Raw genomic sequence first — 10,000 nt, 5'->3', positions numbered from 1 at the left:
TAAAGAGGAAAGCTGTGAGGACCAGGGTGAGTTGATTCCTCCCAAATAGTGGTCCTCGAAGTGTCTAGAGTGCTTGCCCAAAGCAAAAACTTACCGGTACCTCCATAAAACATTACTTTTCTCCTTGACCTTTTGTGATTTATCATTTAGACTGTTTGCATTCCAGTTTGGTGAGGATTTCTGCATTGCAAACGAGTGTGACGTCATCTTACGACGAGACGGCCCCGGTCAACATATTCGCGGCGTCCATCTTCTTGGGACCACCTTAAGACGGTAGAATGTTGTAACATTTTTTTTCAAAGTTTTTGTGTATACTATCGAAGGAGGTTCTAATTTTACAAAAACAAGTATATCCAAAGCGTTAGCGCGAAAGTGGTCCCAACAAGATGGTACCGCGGGCTTCAAGCAATTGGTTGCTCGATCCAGTCCTTTTTCTTTAAATCTCGAAACAAATATTGCCGGCGTGAGGTCACGCTGTTTTCCAACTCGACGCCCCTCTCAACAACATGAAAAATTGTTGAACGAATTTTCCTTTGTTGTCCACTTTAAACCTTTCCTAATGAATTGGGGGGGGGGGGGGGGGAGGGGCTAAACAAAATATTTTTTCCTAGCCTCGCTACGACGAGCAAATTTCAAAATGATGGCGCGGTAGGTCCGATGAACATAAAGACAAAAAAATGTAAAAGGTGGTCGCCATTCATGAAAGTGGTCTATGAGCTCAATGAAGAAAGTATTGTTAGGTTGCATCACTCAGTTCTGTATTTTGAAAAACAACGTTTGCCTCTTTCTCAAACCCGTTTACGGACATTTAGTATAGGGGACACAAAGCATTGTTGTTGCTAGAGCGATTGCTTTGGTTTTTAGGTTAAATTTAATTGCTATTCTCTCCTTTAACAGTCATTGAACTTCATGGACTTCTTGCTCTCTTCATGCAAGAACTGTGGACTGGTAGACCAATTCCTCGCCACTTCCTTTCTCTTTTGTCGAGTCAAGGTCGAAGTGGGAACCCTGTGACGGAGGCACTCGTAACTGCGCTGGGTGGGACAAATGTCATTTCAACATGGTTACGGAAAGAAGACAATTGAATGTTTGCTTGACTACCGCGTGGTGCTGAGTTCGGTGTTAATCGAGAATTGATAACCTCCCCTCGCAATGCAGGCGTGAGTCAGCTAACCGTTCTAAGCGTGCTCCAAGCAACCCGACCCAGTAGCATACTGCTAGGACTTAACCACGCACGGATGACGTGAAAGAGAGAATCCCTCTATCCAGTGAATTTACAGAAGCTTTATTGATCAAAAATCCAGAGTATTTGCAGAATTTCCTTTCTCTTCGCCGGCAGCCTGACTGCAACCACTATCACCACTGCTTAACTCTTTAATCTAAAAATAAAATAAAATAAAATCCAGCTGTTTCCTTGCTCATTTTGACCAAACAATTAACTCTGAATCCAGTGTTCACATTTACCTTAGTCTTAGTCGTTTTGCCGATACCCAACCTAAAGATTAAAGAAAAACACCAATTATAAAGTACGTTTTAACACTAAAACTACGAGTTTTCCGTTCTGAACGCGCGCATTTGAGTTCGAATATCGAGACGCATGCTTAGACCTGAAACCCAGTGACAACTCTCCAACGTGGGTTTGACGCCTTACAGCCATCTTGTGTTACGATAAGGAATGCTAAACGACAAGAGGATTTGGGTACGACAAAGAGTTTTTTCACTTTTGAGCACGTGGATTGGGTTTAAGCAAGCGCAATTCTCTATTTTCGAATTCCCCATAATACACTTTGTTTGCCCCCCAAATGTTGCATAAACTATTGTTTTCAAATGCTCTTGGGGACACTGCATATTCCCAAGAGCATTTGAAACAATGGTTTATGCACTATTTGGGGGGCAAACAAAGTGTATTTATGGAGAATTCGAAAATAGAGAATGAGTTCTTTTGCATTGTACCTCGGCAAGCCCTTGTTGAGTCCCTCCAATAAGACACATGCCTTACACAACGGCTGGCTCGAGATATATCCACACCTGTTACAAACACCTTCAAAAAGAATGGAAGATGTGACTGAGTATTAAAACGCAAGGATAACTGACCAACCATTTGGTTGATAATTGAGTTTTTAAAAAAAGGCTTGTATAACTCCACTTTCCCTCGGGGCATCAATCAACTAGAGTTGCAATTTCACAGAAGATATCTATTACGTCCTCTTCTCAAAAAAGTATTTCTAATAAAACTAGTTTTCAGCCAAAACGTCATTGAAGCATGAGGATGGTCATGCGGCGACTAAAGCCAAATCCATTACAAATCCGTCTTATCGACGATTCGATAGAAATCAGATCAGACAGGAAAAGTTAAAGGGGCTAGGTCACGCAATTTTAGGCGATTTCAGCATTGATCAAATGGTCATAGAATTAACTGAAATAACAAAACACAGGAAAGCTAAGGAGGGACAAGGATGGACAAAACTGGGGAGGATTGAAATGGATTGCATTTGGGTAAATTTGAAAAACATCGGCCCACCTTTTTTTCAAATTTACATCAGTTTATATCAAAATATCATTTAAACAGCTGGAAAATCATTCTCAATTGTTACATGGCCGTAATTTTGCAAATGAAAGACTTGCTCTGCCAATTTGACTTTTAGAGCTCATAACTAACAAAATTAAACAAAATTACCTAAAGCAGCGTGACCTAGCCCCTTTAAGGCAGTAATCACCAACTCACAGCTCCCAAAGAGAACCGTAGATATCCACAAAAATGCGACAGTCAGCGAACATTCCAAACTTAAATGGTAACTTGAACCAGTCATTTATGCCATGAACACTTTAAGGACTTATTCTGTTTATAGTGATCCAAGAAATGCCTGAATGCCAACTTAATACACGGAAGGATAAGAGTCAACAAACGAGAGTAGTTACATACCTTGCACTGGCATCTTGACATCTTTTTTTACCGATAAACTTTCCCCAGAATGGATAATATCTGGAACAGCAAAAAGACTTGCCTATCACCTCTTGTACTCCAAATGCGACAAGGCCACATTTGGACAATACAAGTCATATCAGTAATGCGGGACAATAAACGAGGGTCAGTTTGTATAGGTAATCACATGATTTCGAGTGCAATTTGTAATAAATAAACACAAGTAAATATTGTGAAAAAAATTGCAAGTGCTTATTTAGTCCAAATTGAAGGAAAAAAATCATTTGATTTATACTTATTACCGCTGTAATAATAGCGGTAATCCACCTTTGGTCACCGTATCTCCACCCCTACATGTATGCCAATGCGACCAGTATCACGTCACCATATCGCGGGATCAAGTTTAGAGCTCACCGAGGTCAGCAGTTATTTGGAGTTGACCGCTGACATGGTACTGGGGTCCGATTGGATCGCAGGCTCTAGTCAGGTTAACTAATTGTCAGGACCTCCGCTGTCACAGCGTTTTGTGTTTGTTCCCCCATGTTATCCGTTCCCCCGAACACTGGACACTAGTGCTGTGTGTTCCCCCTTCGCCATAACGATAAATATGATAGCAGAATATCAATACAGAAAGTACCTTAAACATGCATAAAAGCTAATCTTAGGCCTAATTAGTCATAAACAAAAGGTTTTAAGCCTAAGGTTAGCTTTAATGCATATTTAGGATGCTTTCTGTATTCATATTCTGCTATTTATCGTACACTTCTCTTCCGATTCTTCGTGTCCGTTTATGCGACGCCTTAACCATAATCGATTATGACCTTGGTCACTTTTCAGCCCTATCAAGCCCAATCGATTCTTAACACAGTGCCCAGTCCCTTACCGATTCAAAATAGCGCTGATTCCTGAGAGAGGAACACTTTGCTACTTTGCTGTGCTTCACGAGGCGCGCGTATTTACAACTTCATGCATTTGCCTGCATCGTGGAACAAGCTACATGCTGAGTTTTGCTGAGGCAAAAAAACTCTGGGAGCAGCAATGAGAACAAGTATAAACTACGCCCGCTTATAGGTATGAATACCGTCCACATTGGTGGGAGGCCATCCTTGCTTGCATAAAGTTCAACATGAGGAGTTTCCAGATGGTATCTTTAAATACTAAGCCAGCCCAACGGGGACTCGACTTAAGTGAACCGACGCAAATCGGTGTATCGTAATCCAAAAAGTTGCTCTTTACTGTGAAAACAATTCATCTGGGCCCAGTTGTTCGAAAGCCGATTAACTTAATCCAGGATTAGCGTAAACTTTGGTATCATGTTTTCATCTATTTGGTAAAAGGTTCTTTTGCCTATTTTTGTTTTTCAAGATTGACTTCTTCTAATGTAAAGTTTCGCCGAATATCAGCGTTGAACAGCACGTGGGAGTAGAGAAATAAACTCCTTGGTTAATTTTTAATCTGGGTCCGATTAGCACTAAGCGGCTTTTGAACAACCGGGCCCAGGTCTGATGCTACACTGCAATACCCTGATTCCTTATTGCATGCTCACCCAAAATTGAGCTTGAACGTATTTTCTCCAAGTCCTTAAGATATGTCCTTGCATGGCCCCTGGTAGAGAGAAGTGTAAAATGCTATTACTGAATAACCGAGGACCTAGTAATCATAAGTTTTAACGCCCAGATGTGACGAGACATGACATTTGCATGACAGGGGGCAACAGAGATAAAGTTAAGGATACCGTTTGGAAAAGATCGCTTGCAACGAAACTCACCTGTAGGCATTAGGTGAATAGATACACTCTGTAGAAAAGTAGTCCAGTTTCTTGAAATAGGCATACCTAGCAAGAAAAAGGATACAACTGAAGCGGCTCACTTTCATACACTACGACATTAACGAAAAAAAAAAAAGGATCAATACACCTGAAGGTCATTTCAATCCGTTTTCTCTAAGATAATGCTTTACTACCTGTGGAACAATCATGATGACGCAATGATGATGGCGATCGCGATTTACTTACATTACAATTTCTTTTTCATACGTGTACTTGAATGGTTTACAGCGCGGTATTGCTCCTTCTGTTCCCTGAAATAGATCACGCTCAAGTCAATGACTATTCCCTGGGCGCCCTTTTCAAGATTGAAGTCACAGTGGGAACAAGAAAACAAATGTTCTATAACTGATCATTCGCTTTGATCGAGCAATTTTTCTATGAGCGAGTCCACAGATAGAGCGAGTTTCAATCGAGTGTCGTAAAAACCAAAACCAAAGTAATTGCTTTGGCCAATCAAAAAGGACGGAGACAATCCAGTAAAGCAATCAAAACTCGAAGTAATTACACGTAGCCGACACAAAGCGCGGGAAAATGTGCGCGCGCGAGCCACGATTGGTTTTGGTTTCACTTCTGATTGGTTGAAAAAGTGGCGCGAGAACTTTGAACCAATCACTGAGTGAAAAAAATCATAAGCCAAATCAATTCGCTAATCACTTTCGACACCCGATTGAAAACCGCTCTATGTTCAGAAATGTCCCTAATTAGATGAATGTCACTGTTGGGAGTGGATTTCAATAAGCGTCATAAAGTGTCCACTTTCTCGTCTCCCCAACTTCATCACATCACTCGTGTCTCGGAATACAGATGATTAAAGTCACAAAGTGTCCCCCAAATGCTGCTAATAACAACGTTAACCTTTACATTACATTGTCGCTGGAAATGTGTAGCAATTGAAGGGTCAATTCGTGTTGGATGTCAAAATTGGGCGTGTATCGAATCAGTTTCGCTGGATTTTGCAAGAAGAACGGATAAGTCACAACTGACAAAACTCGTTCTCTTGATCGGTTTGTTATTCTCCTTCTGTTTGCTACTGTTTGGGGATCAGGGCTGGCGCAGTGGTGAGAGCACTCGCCTCCCACCAATGTGGCCTGGGTTCGATTCCCAGACTCGGCGTCATGTGTGGGTTGAGTTTGTTGGTTTTCTACTCTGCACCGAGAGGTTACTTCTCCGGGTACTCCGGTTTTCCCCTCTCCTCTATGTCCCCCAATCGGTGCCTCAGCGCTAGAAGACTTGACACTAAAAATGAAGTTCTTTAATAAACGTAATAATTGTTTTTTTTTATTTCCTCGTAACGCTGTACTCTCGAAATTGAGGCACAGTAAAGCATTGAAAGCCATTGAAAACCAGCCGTGAGTTGCAAAACCATCAACACTATATGCCTGTATTCCTACTTTGATTTTCGTCGTTTTACGTACCGTCACTATTGCCGTGCACCGTCGAAGTCTGGCAATGTCACCTCGTAAAACTGCAAGTTAAAAAAATAGTTGTAAGATGCTTCACCCAAACCCGGCGGAATTTCTCAAGTTACCCTCCGTTCTTTGACAGAAATGCAGTGAGTGGTGAAGCCTGCGCTTTGAGTTTGTAGATTTTGATGGTTGGCAAACTGGAATAATGGGCTCTCGTCAAATTGTTCCAAGACAGAGCTCACGTAAAAGGCATGATTTCCAAGGAGTGCATCACGACATGGGCCTCCTTAAACTGTAAAGGCCCTTCCTCGAACAGACCCATCTTTTGGCCCTGCCTGTATGCCCCCACCGGTACGACTCAGCTTGAGACATCCTTACTCGTCGAACGTTAAGCGCAGCTCAAAGTAAATGCTAAATCGACGACTAACTTCTATATGGGTCCTTTAAGTTTGCGGAGGAATTTAGGTCACTTTCCAATAGACCAAACAATCCGAAATCAAATGGAACTGAAATTTCGCGGAATATAATTTTTTAATTAAGCTACGCAAAACGAGGTTGACCTGACGTTCCGGAATAGAAGAAAAATCGAACAGTTTCGTTTTGAATCGGTCCAACCCTCCTAAGGACCAGTTTGAACTTCACTTATTTCCCGCTATATCTTTTGGATAGATCAGAAAGGCTTCGCATCGCGTTTTTGGCAAACGAAAAAGGCCAGGCTGAAACACTTCAAAGAACTTATCTGAGCAAATGTATGAATGACTGCTGCCGCAGTGAGTGAGCCTGAAGCGAACGAACGAGGCAGCTCATTTTTCTCCGAAACGCAAGGGATTGTGGTCAAAGGCGCAAGGAATTGTGGTTAAGCGCGAATGGAGGAATTACGATCGATGCACAGTATGATCTTGGGGCCTGCTCTGTTTTTCAAAGTATAGGAAACAAATCTTTTGACCACCTCTCCAATTCTCAGGTCTGTGCGGTACATCGTTTGAATGGCGTCATCAACGAAAACATCTGGAGTTCACTTTGCGGTGAAAGAGCTTACTTTTCACTCAAGGGATAAAATACAGGTGTATGAAGACATCTCCTAATGTACTTGGAAGTCTCAAACTGCTGAGATTCATAGAGATAGACATCTTTTTAACCAAATAGTTGTGTACCATGGTGTCAAAATGCTGCACTTTCGAAATGAAAGACGTCAAGGAGGTCATGTTCACCCTCCTATGGATAAAAATTCAGAAGACCTTGTGATTTTGATTTAAGAATTTGATGACGTGATTGTTAAAACCATCTGTTGTTTGCTTTCTTCTCTCGAGTAAGGTCAATTAGGAAGTCCAGTTGGGCATCTAGTTTGGGGGTCCACGTTTTGTACCATCCCTGCTCAAGACCTATTAAAATCTCCCTTCAATTCCAGGCACGAACCGCCGTTACGTTCACCCACCCTTCCCCTCGGCAGCATTTCTACCATTTAGGTTGACTAGTATATACATATACATGTATTTTCGTTGAAATTGCATCCATTGGAAACTCGGAAGAAATCCGAGCTCCAGATGGGATTTGAACACGACGCCCTCCGTGATCTAGGCAGATGCTCAAATCACTGAGCTAGTGAAAACTCTATTGCGAGCAAGGGTGAAATGTGGGTCTTTGAACAGAACTGCGCGAGTTATGAGCTGTGCTGTCAGTCGTTATTTGACTTTGTAACTACGTGATGTAGTTCTAGTCAAAGATCCACATTTCACCCTGGCTTGCTCGTCATTACGTCTCCCAGTAGCTCAGTGGTCAGGGCATCCGATTAGATCACAAAGGGTCATCGGTTCAAATCCAATCCGCACCTCGGATTTTTCCGAGTTCCAGATGGGATTGCTCGGATTTTTCCGAGTTCCCAATGGATGCAATTTCATAGGAACTTGTTTGATTTTCTCTCATATCATGTCCATTAGCTGCAGATATTCAACAACTTGTTAAAAAAGAGAGAGATCAAGTAAAGCTATGATCCTCGCAGTTATGGACGCAATTTTAGCAATTGAGTAGAGAAGCCTGAAAATCCGCAGTTCAGTATATGATTCATTTCATATATCATTTCGTTCATTGATTCATTCCTCACGGGAAAATTAGAACCCACAAATGACCAGCTCCCAACGTCAGTGGCTCCATAGCTCAGTTGGTTGGAGCGTTGCACCGGTATCGCTAGGTCAAGGGGTTCAAACCCAAGTCCTGAATTGTTCAGGCTTCCCTACGCAATTGCTAAAAGTGTGTCCATAACTGCGAGGATCATAGCTTTACTTGACTTCATATCCGCAGTTCAGTATATGTTTCAAAGAGAGAGATGTTAGAATTTTCATGCAACCTATCGTTTGCCGTCGCCGTAAATGCGATCGGGCATGAATTGGACTACACGAAAAGGCAGTTCCATTCACTAACTACAAAACATCCTCGGAGATTTTGTGGCGTCATTGGAAGGTGACCACAAATGTTGAAGAAACAAGGAAACGTCTGCAAAAACTTACCATTCATAATGACTGTTTCTGCTATGTCATCTGCATTGTGACCTGACAATATAATAAATTGGTCCAGTCAACCGTGTGTTTACTGAGGTATTGTTTCTCTTTTAAGTAGGAAAACAAGACAACAAACACCCGTCACATTTCTTGTAGCTGGGATTTCGATAGTTTCCTCAAAAACTGGATTTGCTCGTGGCAGTACCAGGAATAAGCGCTTTTTCGCCGTACCGTGGTTTCCCAGCTCCAAGGATACGAAAGTGGGTGGGGGATACTACCCTATAAATAATCTTTTAAATGAAATTATCAGAGATGCAGGGTTTCGCTTTTCAGCTAGACAAGCAAGGAATACACCTTATTCCTAAATGGCCGCCATTTTAGTATTCTTTTGTTTGACTGAAAATTGGCCCATTTGGCCTCGTTCAAGGTTAAATATTCTTTTGAATTTTACCTTTGAAAGCGAGGCTAAAAGCGTCAATTTGCAAGAAAACAAAAGAATACTAAAATGGTGGCCATTTTGGAATAACTATGGTGTATCAACCACAATGTCCAAGAAAAATCATCATGACTTTGTTTAACAATTAACCGCGCAGGAATGATAAAAAAATCTACTGGTACAGTCTGTCCTTTAGTGGAGGACAACATGAGATTATTGAGTGAAAAAAAACCTGCAGATGTATCGCATCGAGGTACCGGGCGTGGCATGGTAAACAACCAGACAAAACCTCCGCGGCCTCCTGCCTCAAACGAAAACTCTGCAGTGGTAGAATTCTTGTCAAGAAAAACCTCTCGACGCACCCGTCACTATTTTGTCGACCTTCAAAGCCATAGCTCCTCTGTCCAAAGCTTGCCTTCTAAATACACCACAAAACGTACCTGAAAAAAGCATAATTATTGGAAACATTTTCAACAAACAGTGCGCCGCGCGTGCACATTTTCCCGCGCTTTGTGTCGGCTAGGTCTAATTACTTCGAGTTTCGATTGGTTTACTGGATTGCCTCCGTCCTTTTTGATTGGCCAAAGTAATTCCTTTGGTTTTGGTTCTACGACACTCATTTGAAAACCGCTCTAACATGTATCCGTACATGTTACAATACCAATATGCTAATCATTCCTACCACCTCACACCGCATAAATTAGTCAGGTTAATTAAATTCTTTTTTTGTCACTTGAAATAGGCCATTTCCGAGTTCATGTCTCCCTCATCTTCAAAGCGAGTCTATTCATTCATGTGTAAAACAGAGCTAATTACCATCACAAAAACTTCGCACTTAGACTCGCTTTGAAGATGAGGGAGACATGAACTCGGAAATGGCCTATTGATGTCATGGCGACAATGAAACGTTAC

At 41.8% G+C, this 10,000-nt stretch overlaps 2 protein-coding genes across 5 annotated transcripts in view; one reads left to right on the top strand and one right to left on the bottom strand.

The window, feature by feature from the left end:
- The window catches only part of LOC138052526 (nucleolar pre-ribosomal-associated protein 1-like), a 77,815-nt gene extending 76,410 nt beyond the window's left edge, over positions 1 to 1,405 (top strand). For all 4 annotated transcript variants that reach the window (XR_011133106.1, XM_068899064.1, XM_068899062.1 and 1 more), the window contains 2 exons: positions 1 to 26; positions 898 to 1,405. The exon at positions 1 to 26 is cut by the window's left edge and continues 807 nt beyond it. Coding sequence is in view for 3 of the 4 variants with exons in the window: in XM_068899064.1 (XP_068755165.1) it covers positions 1 to 26; positions 898 to 1,085 (214 nt within the window). In the remaining variant the exon portion in view is untranslated. The remainder of the gene's footprint in view (positions 27 to 897) is intronic.
- Positions 1,270 to 10,000, bottom strand: part of LOC138052528 (cytoplasmic tRNA 2-thiolation protein 1-like) — a 26,748-nt gene continuing 18,017 nt past the window's right edge. The window contains exons 6-15 of the mRNA XM_068899067.1: positions 9,451 to 9,528; positions 8,662 to 8,703; positions 6,167 to 6,216; positions 4,938 to 5,002; positions 4,692 to 4,757; positions 4,470 to 4,528; positions 2,924 to 2,983; positions 1,954 to 2,041; positions 1,465 to 1,495; positions 1,270 to 1,379 (exon numbers count right to left, since the gene is read on the bottom strand). Of these exons, the coding sequence (XP_068755168.1) occupies positions 1,293 to 1,379; positions 1,465 to 1,495; positions 1,954 to 2,041; positions 2,924 to 2,983; positions 4,470 to 4,528; positions 4,692 to 4,757; positions 4,938 to 5,002; positions 6,167 to 6,216; positions 8,662 to 8,703; positions 9,451 to 9,528 (626 nt within the window). The 3' untranslated portion in view covers positions 1,270 to 1,292. The remainder of the gene's footprint in view (positions 1,380 to 1,464; positions 1,496 to 1,953; positions 2,042 to 2,923; positions 2,984 to 4,469; positions 4,529 to 4,691; positions 4,758 to 4,937; positions 5,003 to 6,166; positions 6,217 to 8,661; positions 8,704 to 9,450; positions 9,529 to 10,000) is intronic.

The sequence above is a fragment of the Montipora capricornis genome, chromosome 6 (genome assembly GCF_036669925.1).
Source record: "Montipora capricornis isolate CH-2021 chromosome 6, ASM3666992v2, whole genome shotgun sequence".
Lineage (NCBI taxonomy): Eukaryota > Metazoa > Cnidaria > Anthozoa > Scleractinia > Acroporidae > Montipora > Montipora capricornis.
Note: the sequence above shows the minus strand (reverse complement) of the source record. Positions and strands in the feature narration are given on the sequence as shown.